This window comes from Heteronotia binoei, chromosome 16 (genome assembly GCF_032191835.1).
Source record: "Heteronotia binoei isolate CCM8104 ecotype False Entrance Well chromosome 16, APGP_CSIRO_Hbin_v1, whole genome shotgun sequence".
In the NCBI taxonomy this organism is placed as follows: domain Eukaryota; kingdom Metazoa; phylum Chordata; class Lepidosauria; order Squamata; family Gekkonidae; genus Heteronotia; species Heteronotia binoei.
This window is the reverse complement of record NC_083238.1, coordinates 52,109,469-52,123,741: the sequence shown is the minus strand read 5'-3', so window position 1 is coordinate 52,123,741 and position 14,273 is coordinate 52,109,469. Positions and strand designations below refer to the sequence as shown.

At 45.6% G+C, this 14,273-nt stretch overlaps 1 protein-coding gene across 1 annotated transcript in view; it reads left to right on the top strand.

Moving 5' to 3' along the window:
• Window positions 1–14,273, top strand: part of TFPI (tissue factor pathway inhibitor) — a 53,652-nt gene that overhangs the window by 27,485 nt on the left and 11,894 nt on the right. The window contains exons 3-6 of the mRNA XM_060256962.1: window positions 2,245–2,445; window positions 5,161–5,199; window positions 9,768–9,944; window positions 13,115–13,192. Coding sequence (XP_060112945.1) covers window positions 2,245–2,445; window positions 5,161–5,199; window positions 9,768–9,944; window positions 13,115–13,192 — 495 coding nt within the window. The remainder of the gene's footprint in view (window positions 1–2,244; window positions 2,446–5,160; window positions 5,200–9,767; window positions 9,945–13,114; window positions 13,193–14,273) is intronic.

Genomic DNA, 14,273 nt, shown 5'->3' with positions numbered 1-14,273 from the left:
CTAAGTTAAACGACTATGCTAGGGGTTGCCAATCCCCAAGTGGGGGCAGGGGATTCCCCGATTTGGAGGCCCTCCCCCTACTTCAAGGTCATCAGAAAGCAGGAGGGGGGGGAGGGAAATGTCTGCTGGACACTCCATTATTCCCTATGGAGACTGATTCCTATAGGGTATAATGGAAAATTGATCTGTAGGTATCCGAGGCTCTGTGGGGAGCTCTTTTTTGAGGCACACAATTTGAAGCATAGCATCCAGTGCCTCTCCACAAATTATCCTCCAACTTTCAACAAGATTGGATCAGGGGGTCCAATTGTATGAGCCCCCAAAGAAGGTGCCCTTATCCTTCATTATTTCCAATGGAGGGAAGACATTTAAAAGGCATACGGTCCTTTGAATGAGATGTCCAGAACTCCCTTTGGAGTTCAGTTGTGCTTGTCATACCCTTGCTCCTAGCTCCACCCCCAAAGCCCCCAGATATTTCTTGAGTTGGACCTAGCAACCTTACTACAGATACATTTTTTTTATCACATTTCTGTTTCACTGTCTCTATGTGCTTTATGCTCTATTGAGAAACAAGTTATAAATCCTTCAAATAATTATTCATTGGGCCAGTTTTAGGATTTCCAAACTCCAGGTAGGGCCTGGAAAGCTCCTAGGGTTGCAAAGTCCAATTTAAGAAATATCTGGGGTCTTTGGGGGTGGAGCCAGGAGACTTTGGGGGTGGAGCCAAGATCAAGGCTGTGACAAGCATAATTGAACTCCAAAAGGAGTTCTGGTTATCACATTTAAAGGGATGGCACACCTTTTCAATGCCTTCCTTCCATAGGAAATAATGAAGGATAGGGGCACCTTCTTTTGGGGCACATAAAATTGGACCCCATGGGCCAATCGTTTTGAAACTTGAGGGGGTAGTTTGGGGAGAGGCACTAGATGCTATACTGAAAATTTGGTGTCTCTACCTTAAAAAACACCCCCCCCCCAGAGCCCCAGATACCCGCAGATCAATTCTCCATTATTTTCTATGGGAATAAATCTCCATAGGGAATAATAGAGTTCCCAGCAGACGTTCCCCTCCCCCCACTTTCTGATGACCCTAAAGCGGGGGGGGGGGGCTCCAAATCGGGAGATCCCCTGCCCCCACCTGTGGATTGGCAACTCTAAAAGCTCCCCAAATTAAAGCTGATCTCCAGACCACAGAGATCTTCTAGAGAAAATGGCTGCTTTGGAGGGTGGACTCAATGGCATTATATCTTCCTGAAGCCCCTCTCCTCCCTCAAACCTACCCTCCCCAAGCTCCACATCCAAAATCTCCAGGAATTTCCCAACCTGGAAACAATGTTGAGTTCTGCTAGGAACATAAGAACATAAGAGAAGCCATGTTGGATCAGGCCAATGGCCCATCCAGTCCAACACTCTATGCCACACAGTGGCCAAAACCCCCAGGTGCCATCAGGAGGTCCACCAGCAGGGCTAGAACTCTGGAAGCCCTCCCACTCTTGCCCCCAAGCACCAAGAATACAGAGCATCACTGCCCCGGGCATAAGAACATAAGAGTAGACATGTTGGATCAGGCCAATGGCCCATCCAGTCCAACACTCTGTGTCACATGGTGGCCAAAACCCAGGGGCCATCAGGAGGTCCACCAGTGGAGCCAGAACTCCAGAAGCCCTCCAACTCTTGCCCTCCAAGTACCATGAATATGGACCATCACTGCCCCAGATATAAGAACATAAGAGAAGTCATGTTGCATCAAGCCGGTTGTCCATCCAGTGCAACACTCTCTGTCACACAGTGGCCAAAATCTATGGGCCATCAGGAGGTCCACCAGCAGGGCCAAAATTCCAGAAGCCCTCTCACTGTTGCCCCCCGCCCCAGCACCAAGAATACAGAGCATCACTGCCGCAGACATAAGAGAAACCATGTTTGATCAGGCCAATGGCTCATACAGTTCAACACTCTGTGTCACACAGTGGCCAAAACTCAGAAGGTCCACCAGCTGGGCTAGAACTCCAGAAGCCCTCCCACTGTCCTCCCCCTGCCCAAACACCAAGAAGACAGAGCATCACTGCCCCAGACATAAGAACATAAGAGAAGCCATGCTGGATCAGGCTAATAGCCTGCTCAGTCCAGCACTCTGTGCCGCACAGTGGCCAAAACCCAGGTGCCATCAGGAGTTCCACCAGCAGGGCCAGGCAATGCCTCACATCCAGTTGACAAGGCCACCATTTGATTGTCTGTGTCTTCTAGGCCCTGCTTTGCTCCAGCTGAACCTTGGCCTGTCCTTCTGCGCGATGAAAGCTGACACCGGGCCCTGCAAAGCCATACACAGCCGGTATCACTTCAACATTCAGACCCGCCAGTGCGAACTCTTTGACTACGGTGGCTGTGAAGGCAACAAAAACAACTTCCTAAATCTAGAAGAATGCCAAGCGGCGTGTGTAGTCCCAGGTCAGTATGTTCTTTTCTTCCTTCTGATCAGAGTTTTTAAAAACAGGGTTATCCTCCATGATGAGAATTTTTTTTTAAGCTTGTTTGGCTTAGCAATGCCATTGGTCCACTTCATAAATTACAAACATGGGTGGAATTCTAGCAGGAGCTCCTTTGCATATTAGGCCACATGCCCCCGATGTAGCCAATCCTCCAAGAGCTTACAGGGCTCTTTTTTGTAAGCTCTTGGAGGATTGGCTACATCAGGGAGGTGTGGCCTAATATGCAAAGGAGCTCCTGCTAGAATTCTACCCTTGGTAAAAGGACACACAGAACAACAGCTAAAATCAACCCCCACATCATACCTTTTATTTGGCGGGATTATCCTCTCCTGATAATGTTGATAACATGAAGAAGACTTAAATGTCAAGCAGAACTACTCTGCCCTGCTCCGCACTTCACTGAACTTGTTTTCATCAAGTTGGAAATAAAGGAAAATGCAGCTTTGTTTTAATTTGATCTTGATGTATATATAGGATTTTGCTTCTGAGACCCTTTAAATGGCAGCTCTCCGTATTGTTCTGAGAGGACAACTGCTATGCTGTCTCCATTAACGTTCCCTTCTTATTTTCACTGCCTCCAGAGTCTTAGAGTAGGAGTGTCAAACATGCAGCCTGGGGGGCCGAATCAGGCCCCCGGAGGGCTCCTCTCAGGCCCTCAAGCAAGTCTGCTTTCTTCTCCCTCTCTCTTGCTTCCTTCTACGTTACAGCTTGCTTTGTCAGGCTTGCTCAATCACACAGGAGCTACAGAGCAAAGCTTCTATTTTCTCCATTAACTGAGGGTCCTCCCTTGGGGAGGAAGGGGGGGGAGGGAGAGTTTGCTTTGCCAGGCTTTCTCAATTGCACAGCAGAGCTACTGAGCCAAGCCTCTTTTCCTTCTATTGGCTGAGGCTCCTCCCCTTCTCATCCTCCGGAGAAGGAGAAAAGAGCCAGAGCTTCCTTTGCCCAGTTCCCTTGATCCCACGAGAGAGATACGAAGAAAGCACCTTTTAAAAAAGAAAGAAACCATCTCCGTGTTTATAAAGTTTGTATCTCTGTTTCCCGGCATTACATTTCATGACACACATGGCCTGGCCCAACAGGGCCTCAGCTATGTCAGATCCGTCCCTCATAACAAAGGCATTTGACGCCCCTGCCTTAGAGGTCTTAGTTGGATCAAAAAAACAAGATGGCTTTGTTATATTTGGTGGAATGACTGAATGGTTAGCCTGGGGGGTGGAGGAGGTTAGCACATAGAGGAGGTTAGCACAGGGGGGAGGGCTTTACACGAAATAAAACAGTTGTTTTCTCTTAAACATAAGCTTTACTGAAAAAGTTCATAAGCGTAATGGTTTCAGACAAGTACAGTTCTCCTTGGTGTAATGGTTATGTGGGTGGACTCTTATCCAGGAGATCCAGGTTTGATTCCTCACTCCTCCACATATACCTGCTGATATGACCTTGGGTCAGTCACAAGTTCTCTTAAGGCTGTTCTGCTCAAGAGCAGTTCTGAGAGGGCTCTCTCAGCCCCACCTACCTCACAGGTTGTCCGCTGTGGGGAGGGGAAGGGAAAGGAGATTTGTAAGCTGCTCTTACTCCTTTGGCTAGCGAAGGGCAGAATATAAATCCAGTCTCTACTCTTCCTTCCTTCCTTCCTTCCTTCCTTCCTTCCTTCCTTCCTTCCTTCCTTCCTTCCTTCCTTCCTTCCTTCCTTCCTTCCTTCCTTTCTTTCTTTCTTTCTTTCTTTCTTTCTTTCTTTCTTTCTTTCTTTCTTTCTTTCTTTCTTTCTTTCTTTCTTTCTTTCTCCACAATTCCTCAAATAGACCTAGCTCTAAAGGCTTTTTTCCTCACTTGCCTCTTAGGCTAATAATTTTCACAAAGAACACAAGTTTCTCTCACAGTAGCATGTCACTCTCTACCCACTCAGCTTTTTTTCTACTGGACACGTAGTCTTTTCCCCAGCCAGTCAACTCAGCTCCTGAAAGCACAGCTGCCATCCAGGCATAAACACTTCAGTCATCCATCCATCCCCCCCTTCTGTCTTACCCTACTGACCTGCATTTAAAAACCTCAACATACATGTAAAATCCCACATTAAAACCCAGAAGTAAACCGCACACAAAATATTTGTATAGCAAAGCTCCACATATATAAATACAGGAATGTACTTCAAGATGAGCTTGGATCTGGGACATGCAGTCTCTAATTAAAAAGCATATGGATACACATTTCTATTTTGAGTTCAAGAAGTTCCTTTGGGAGAAAACAAGGGACTGGGCTTCCTACTGAAAGTTTTATCTGATAAGTTTGGTGAGCCATTTTGGAGTAGTGGTTAAGTGCGCGGACTCTTATCTGGAAGAACCAGGTTTGATTCCCCACTCCTCCAGCAAGGGGCTTTCAAGGCAAGGGAGAAGCAGAGGTGGCTGGCCATTGCCTTCCTCTGCAGAACCTTCCTTGGTGGTCCTTCATCCAAGATTTAAGGGGACCCCATTAAGAGGCTTTCAAGGCAAGTGAGAAGTAGAAGTGGCTGGCCATTGTGTACAGTGTTCCCAAGCAAAGACGTCTAAGATAGGTGCAGAACACAGGAGAACAGTCTAGGGTCCTGAAGTCTGGAAACAGAATCTAATCATTGCCCTTCAATATGAATTTATCTCCATGCCTTTTTCCCCCCCTTACAATAGTTTGTTTCAATTTGCAGATTTGCCTGAAAAGAAAAAGAGAGCAAGATTTAAGAAAGGTAATTTGCAACCTGAAGGGTATTTGGTTTCATAAGATTTGTCAGCAATCGAAAAAAATCATTCCCCAGGACTGGTGTAGTGGAGCTGAGTAACTATAATGGGTTTATCCAGTGATTTCTGAGACTGTTGCAATTATCACCCAGCAGATGGCATAATAGTTTCTAAAACAACAGCTACTTGTGTTCCCTTCCTTCTGCTAAGAACAAAATAGACCTCAGTGATTCCATAGAAGATATGAAGTGAAAGCAGAGGGGACTCAACACTATGAATAAAATAAGAAAGGTATTTGCTGTTAATATTATTGTATTGACCTCCGTGCCAAAGGGTGATTCTTTGCCTCCCACTAAAACAAAAATTGCTTCTTTCACAGCTGAGATCTAGGAAGATTCTGTGGGCGTTTTCGCACTGACCTTACTCCGGAGCGACGTCCCTCTTCACCGCGCAGCATCTGCGCGGATTTCGCACCAATTGCTCCGCAGAACCCGGAAGAGCCGCAAAGTCCCGCGGCTTTTGCGTCGCAAATGTAAACCACCAAAAAAACAGTTAACATTTGCGACACAAAAGCCGTGGGACTTTGCGGCTCTTCCGGGTTCTGCAGAGCAATTGGTGCGAAATCCCCGCAGATGCTGCGCGGTGAAGAGGGACGTCGCTCCGGAGTAAAGTCAGTGCGAAAACGCCCTGTGTTTCCAGTTTTCTGAGTTTTCAGTTGAGGAGGAAAAAAATACCAGGGTTCATTAAATGCACAACTGTCTTACCCTTGTGTAGGCTGCAGGGGTGGGTTTCTAGCAGGAGCTCCTTTGCTTATTAGACACTCCCTTATGTAGCCAATCCTCCAAGAGCTTACAAACCTCCTTTTTGTAAGCTCTTGGAGGATTGGTTACATCAGGGGTGTGTAGCCTAATATGCAACCTGGTAGGTTGGAAATATTTGTAAAAATCCATGCGTCCTACAGTAGCAGGCAGGTGTACCTTTCCTTGTTCAGGTGTATGTATGCATTCTGTTACCCAAATGACCGACATGTGTATATATATTTATTTATTTTATTATATTTGTATCCCACCTTCCGGTGATGGGCTCACGGCAGCTATCGTCATTTAAAGCAACATAAAATTACACTGCAACAAAATCACAATGAGTTATTAAAACATCTCAGCGTATATAATGTTAATCCCTGGATGGCGTTCTTATTACTTCTTGATTAGCGCTGCTTACTGTGATGTTATTGGATGTTATTGAGTACCTTGCATTTCTGTTTGGGTCAGATTAAGATATTCATGCTGTGGGGTGGTGAGATACTGGACGCCTCCAGTCGATGTAGAAAGCCTGTTTAAACAGCTCTGTCTTGCAGGCCCTGCGGAATTGTGGCAAGTCCTGCAGGGCCCTGATGTCTTCCGGGAGAGCATTCCAGAGAGTAGGGGCTGCCACCAAAAAGACTCTTGCCCTAGTGGTGGACAGCCGAGCATCCTTTGACCCGGAGATCATTAAGAGGTTTTGTGAGCTTGATCGTAGTCCTCTCTGAGGCTCATGTGCGGAAAGGTGGACCCGGAGGTAAGCAGGTCCCAGGCCATGTACCCCGACAAAAGGAGCATTCCTCTTTAAAATGTCAGACGCCTGTGCACATGTGTGCTTGGGCAATTATCAGAGCTTTCTTCTGTTGCAGGAACTCCTTTGCATATTAGGCCACACACCCCTGATGTAGCCAATCCTCCCGGAGCTTACTGTAGGCCTTGTACTAAGAGCCCTGTAAGCTCCGGGAGGATTGGCTACATCAGGGGTGTGTGGCTTAATATGCAAAGGAGCTCCTGCTACAAAAAAGGATCTGGCAATTATTATTGGGACCATTCTACTAGGTGAATACTGGGGTCCAGGATTTGATCTGGTGCCTCATAAGGGTGTGTAAATTCTTAGAAATAAACAGGTATGGGTTAAATTTAATTTTAATTAAAGATGATTAATAGATTAAATAGATTTTAAAAACTGATTCGGGTGGGGTAGCGAAGTCGATTTGAAGGAACAGAAGAAAGTTGGAGTCCAGTCGCACCTTTAAGACCAACAAAGTTTTATTCAAGGTATAAGGTTTGGTCTTCATGCACACGTCATCAGACATAGTGGAACAGAACCTCCTCAACCATTAGTTAAGAACATAAGAGAAGCCATGTTGGATCAGGCCAATGGCCCATCCAGTCCAACACTCTGTGTCACACAGTGGTCAAAAAAACAACCAGGTGCCACCAGGAGGTCCATCAGTGGGGCCAGGACACTAGAAGCCCTCCCACTGTTGCCCCCTCCCCAAGCACCAAGAATACAGAATATCACTGTTCCAGACATAAGAACATAAGAGAAGCCATGCTGGATCAGGCCAATGGCCCATCCAGACCAACACTCTGTGACACACAGTGGCCAGACCAGGTGCCATCAGGAGGTCCACCAGTGGGGCCAGGACACTAGAAGCCCTCCCACTGTTGCCCCCTCCCCAAGCACCAAGAATACAGAACATAAAAAGCCCAGCAGGAACTCATTTGCATATTAGGCCACACCCCTGGATGTCACCATTGTTTCACACAGAGCTTTTTGGAAGAAAAAGCCCAGCAGGAACTCATTTGCGTATTAGGCCACACCCCGGATGTCACCATTGTTTCGCGAAGGGCTTTTGGCAGGAAAAGCCCAGCAGGAACTCATTTGCATATTAGGCCACACCCCTGGATGTCATGATTGTTTCACACCAGGCTTTTTGGTAGAAAAAGCCCAGCAGGAACTCATTTGTGTATTAGGCCACACCCCTGGATGTCACCATTGTTTCACACAGAGCTTTTTGGAAGAAAAAGCCCAGCAGGAACTCATTTGCGTATTAGGCCACACCCCGGATGTCACCATTGTTTCGCAAAGGGCTTTTGGCAGGAAAAGCCCAGCAGGAACTCATTTGCATATTAGGCCACACCCCTGGATGTCATGATTGTTTCACACCGGGCTTTTTGGTAGAAAAAGCCCAGCAGGAACTCATTTGTGTATTAGGCCACACCCCTGGATGTCACCATTGTTTCACACAGGGCTTTTTGGTAGAAAAAGCCCAGCAGGAACTCATTTGTGTATTAGGCCACACCTCCTAACACCAAGCCAGCCAGAACTGCATTCCTGTGTGTTCCTGCTCAAAAGGCCTGATTGTATTTGTTTCTCCTTCAGGGACTTTCAGGGTGATCAGGCAAGTGACAATCATGATGGAACTGATGGATTAAAAGCCTGAACTGCGACTCATGAGTTCAAAGCCTAATGATACAGCTCTCTTAGACATGAATGATTTTATTATGAATTTTGTTTTTAATGTTTTATGTGGCTTAATTTGTTGTTGTTAGTTGCCCTGAGCCCGTCAGGGGAGGGCAGGATATAAATCTGATATAATAAAATAAAATAAAATCCTACAAGGATCCTAATAGAATTCTGTTTTTGGTGACCCAGAAGTGTGTACAAGTGTGTGTGATCACACGTATGTGTGCACCTGGAAGTCACAACGACCTCTGTTGACTGACCCTTACTGGGGGCCTGGAGTATATTCAAGAAGGTGGGCTGCATAAAGCCTGTCCCTGCCTCCAAGCTCCAGTATTCCAAGGAGGTCTCCCATCGAAGTACTGGCCAGAGTCGACCCTGATTAGGTTCTGAGACATGACGAGATCGGGCTTGCCTCGTCTATCCAACTCAGGGCTTCAAATTCTAGTTGCACTGGTTACCAGTTGAGTACCGGATACACTTCAGGATTTTAGTATTGACATTCAAAGCCTTACGTGGCCTGGGACTGATATACATGCGGGACCACCTCTCCCCGTATGAGCCTTGACGTTTGCTGCGATCGAACAACCAACATCTTCTGGTCATCCCTGGCCCAAAGGATGTCCGTCTTGCCTCAACCAGGCTCGATCTCGTCACCTGGTAGAATCAGCTCCCTGTGGGGATACGGGCCCTACCAGATTTGTTACCTTTCCGTAGCGCCTGTAGGACAGAGCTGTTCCACCAGGCATTTAGTTGAGGCAAGCGGACGTCCTTTACTTTATTGCCTTCTCGGCCCTGGCCCCAACCTGGTGGAATCAGCTCCCTGTGGGGATACGGGCCCTACCGGATTTGTTACCTTTCCGTAGCGCCTGTAAGACGGAGCTGTTCCGCCAGGCATTTAATTGAGGCAAGTGGGCGTCCTTCACTTTTTTGCCTATACAATCGGCTGTCCTCCTCCACAGTGATCCATCATCTGAACTGGGCCACTGAATGATTACACTCCAATTTGCACTATGCGCCCACTTGCCTTTGTAGTATAATACTGTGTTGTGCTGTTGTTTTAATCGTATTCATTGGTTTTATTGTGTTTTACTTGAATGTGATCCACCCTGAGCCCTTCTGGGAAAGGGCAGAATATAAATTTACCAAATTAAAAAAATAATAATTAATAAATAAAAATACTTCTGATGAGCTGTTGCTAAACAAGGTCATCTTCGTCAGGCCATCCGTCAAGATCGAATGGATCTCAGACAGGCGTAATTGAAAAAGAAAAACCTTTTTTCCCTGAAGCAATCTTTGTTCACAGAAAAACCTTCTTTCTGCCTTTTGGAGAATGATCCTGGAATCTGCCGAGGAATGATCTCCAGGTATTTCTACAACCCAGAGTCTCAGCTGTGTGAAAAATTCCTGTACGGTGGGTGCCTGGGAAACCAGAACAACTTTGAGTCTTTGAAAGAGTGCCAGGACGTCTGCCAGAGCAGCCGTAAGTCATCTTCACTCGTAACATCTAACGTCTTGTTGTATCTCTTGGTTCTTGGATGTTAATGTGTATCTGGGCCATTCGGTCAAGCATACTGAAAAAAACCCGGCTTCATTTGCAATGGTTGCCTGCAGCGCTCTCTGTTTCGTTTCCCTAAAAGATTAGTCATAGATGGATCTTTGTTTTCTTCCTTTTCCAAATCTTGTGCAGTTGTCATAACTCGAAGGACTCTGCCAACTTCAGAGCCAGTTTGGTGTAGTGGTTAAGTGTGCAGATGTTTTCAACTGCTGTTTTTTTAATCTCCTGCACTTATGTTAAGCTCTGGCTTTAACTGGCTTAAATTTATTTATTTGATTTATATCCCGCCCTCCCCACCAGAGCGGACTCAGGGCTGCTTACATGTTCGGGTGTATACATGAAATATAAAAGTACATGAAAAGACATAAAAAAACATACAATCCTAAAAACCATTTAAAAAATCATAACATTTCAGTGCTACAGGAATCTTTGGATAGCAATCTGTTTGATACGCTGGGTACTGCCTGATCTGTTTTTATATCACGTTTTACTGTTCTGCTGTTCCAGCTGGATATAGAAACAGATCTTAGGTTCATGCTAGAGGTAGTCCAGATGTTGCAGAGTCTGCTGTAGCCTGTGATCTTAATTTATAAATGGCTGGTTGGAAGAGCACCGTCTTACAGGCCCCACGGAACTGTGTGAGCTCTCACAGGGCCCTAACCTCCTCTGGGAGTTCGTTCCACCAGCATGGAGCTACAATGTACGTGCGTGTTTGGTATTAATGACTTTCAAGATAAGATTTTAAGAAGAAGAAGATATTGGATTTATATCCCGCCCTCCACTCCGAAGAGTCTCAGAGCGGCTCACAATCTCCTTTACCTTCCTCCCCCACAACAGACACCCTGTGAGGTGGGCGGGGCTGGAGAGGGCTCTCCCAGCAGCTGCCCTTTCAAGGACAACCTCTGCCAGAGCCATGGCTGACCCAAGGCCATGCTAGCAGGTGCAAGTGGAGGAGTGGGGAATCAAACCTGGTTCTCCCAGATAAGAGTCCGCACACTTAACCACTACACCAAACTAGCTCTCAAACCTGGTTCTCCCAGATAAGAGTCCGCACACTTAACCACTACACCAAAGTTGTGAGCTGCCTTGATGGTCGTAGGGAATTCTAAAAAACAACTGTGTCAAAAATACAAAATACAATTTACAAATTTTACAAATTTTTATATAATACGTTGTGCAATAGCATCCAAAAATCATTCCAAAAACATGAATTGCATAGAGAGCATAAAGTCCCAAACACAAATACAATTCTCAAGGATGATTCCAGAAATTTCCAAAAAAGTCTATAGGGAGTATTACTACTCAGAAGTAAATTCCAAACTGAGTCCTTCCACTGATGTCGGTTTCCGAAGGAGAAAATCTTGCCTTCACGCAATCACCGGCTTAAATGGCGTTCCGCTGCATTTGCAGCCAACTATATAATAAGACCAAATGCGACAGCAATAATACAATGAACGATAATCCAAATTAGACAAAATTAAACAATAAAATATAACACATATTACAACCTGATTCATGTTACTGGAATGATTTTTGGATGCTATTGCACAACATATTATATAAAATTTTGTAACATTTGTAAATTGTATTTTGTATTTTTGACACAGTTTTTTTAGAATTCTGGATATACTGCGTTGCCATTGGTTATTTTGTTTGATGGTCTTAGGGGGCAGAAAGGCGGGGCGAAAATCTTGTCTGTGATAGTATAAATAGAAATAATATTTGAATGCTTCTTCCAGGCATGTCAGAAGCTGGCAAGAAAGGCTACAGTCTTCACCCTATCATGCGAACTTTCCATAGGCAGACACATTTATTCATTTACTTTATTTATCCTCCACCTTTTCCCCTAAAGTGGCGTGCAGCATTCCTCTCTCCTCACAGCACCCCTGTGAAGTGGGTTAGTCCCAAGGCCACCCAACAAACTTCCATGGCAGAGCAGGACTCAAACCTGGGTCCCCTAAATCCTAATTCAACACTTTAACCACTACACCAACACACACACCCAAACGAGGCTTTTTTGTAGGAAAAGCTCAGCAGGAACTCATTTGCATATCAGACCACACCCCCTGACATCACCATTGTGCCACACAAGGTTTTATTGTAAGAAAAGCCCAGCAGGAACCTATTTGCATAGCAGGCCACACCCCCTGTCTAATGTTCCCTCTAAGCGGTTGAGTCTTAAGAGCAAAAATTCTACTTTGTGAGTTGTGAGCTACAGGCAATAAAGTTGTGAGCTACCGCATAAATCACTTCGCTCTGGGGCCATTTTTCCTGAGCTAAGACAAAAATGTGTGAGCTAGCTCACATTAACTCAGCTTTGAGGGAACACTGCCCCTGACATCACCATTGTTTCACACAGGGCTTTTTGTAGGGGGAAAAAACCCCCAGCAGGAAGTCTATTAGGCCACACCCCTGATTCCAGACCAACCAGAACTGCGTTCCTGTGCATTCTTGCTTTTAAAAAACCCTCAGGGCTTTTTTTGAGCAGGAACACAGTTCCAGCTGGCTTGGCATCAGGGGATGTGGCCAAATATGCAAATAAGCTCCTGCTGGGCTTTTCCTACAAAAAGGTGCTGTGTGGAACAATGGTGACATCAGGGGTTGTGGCCTAATATGCAAATGAGTTCTTGCTGGGCTTTTCCTACAAAGTGCTGTATGGAACAATGGTGATGTCAGGGGGTGTGGCCTGATATGCAAATGAGTTTCTGCTGGGCTTTTTCTACAAGCAAAGCCCTGCCTGTATATATGCACACACACACATACATACATATACCTGCATGTCCCCACCTTCCATCTGAAATTGTTCATTTCCAGATGAAAACAGTATAGCTACTCTATTTCTTGTGCGACTCTGAGGCCAGTACTAAAGAAAAACTGTCGTCACTAATCCCCCGTGGAAGAGGCTTTATGAACAGCACCGAAACCAAGTGCCATATTGTTAAACACAAAGCCTATTATGTTTTATTATTTTGCAATAATGTGGTCTGGCTGCTTCAGCAATGAACTGTTCATCAGCAAATGTCAGTCGATGAGAGTTTTCTTTGCCCGCTCTTCCGATCGCTTTGATCATTTCCCCTTTCCCTTCTGCCCTTCAGCCAATTCACTGCAGATGGAGGAAGAAAAGGAGACCCTTCTGAGCATGGTCAATAACAGCTCCCCGGCTGTGAAGCAGGGTACGTATCAAAAGCCTTTTGTTAAACAAACGCAGACTTTTCTCCAGCCTGCTTCGTCGTAATGAAGATGGCAAATTATTTTAAAGCTGTTGAATGACAAGGAGGGATGTAAAAATATGAATAGCGAGATTTGTTTCTAAAGCGTGTTTTGTGTTCAGAGTTTTCCTCTTCCTGCCTCTTCATCTGATGTGTATGAAACCGCGTAGGGCACACCCTGAATGCTAACGTCATTGAGATAAAGTAAACGAAAGGGGAAATGGCTTCTTCTCTCTAAAGGGCAATACTTATTTAGTTCACGGTAATTAAGGTGTGGAGTGCAAACATGGAGAGGTCAGTATTTCTTAATGGATAGTTTTTGAGGGTCTGGGAACCCTTCAGCTCCCACATAAGGCTTAAATTTATTCCAGTTGAGTTCCATTTTGGCTGCTTTCATGAAAAGCCCCTTGTTAAGCAAACTGCTCTTGTCAAGAAATGATGGTCCATAAAACGAAGAAGAAAAGAAGAAGAAGATGATGATGATATTGGATTTATATCCCGCCCTCCACTCCAAAGAGCCTCAGAGCAGCTCACAATTTCCTTTACCTTCCTCACCCACAACAGATACCCTGTGAGGTGTGGGGGCTGGAGACAGCTCTCACAGCAGCTGCGCTTTCAAGGACAACCTCTGCCAGAGCTATGGCTGACCCAAGGCCATTCCAGCAGGTGCAAGTGGAGGAGTGGGGAATCAAACCCGGTTCTCCCAGATAAGAGTCTGCGCACTTAACCACTACACCAAACATTCTATGATTAGGGTTGCCAGGTCTGATTGTCACACCATTGGGGGCTGGCCTCATTTTGGGCAGGAGGTCACAGGGCGGAGTTCTACAATTTTATTGTGCTCGTTCTTTCTTAACCCCTCCCCCCAAAAAACTTGCTTCTGGGGTCCATTGTTCAAAAAAAAAAAACCCACCTCGTGAGAATTTCGCTAAACTCTAAGATATGACAAGCTTTCTAATATTTCCCCTCACAAAAAAATGGGGAAATAACCAAAACATATCAAGCAGACAGATGGAAATCTTCCTCAGGTGACTGTGGCCACAGA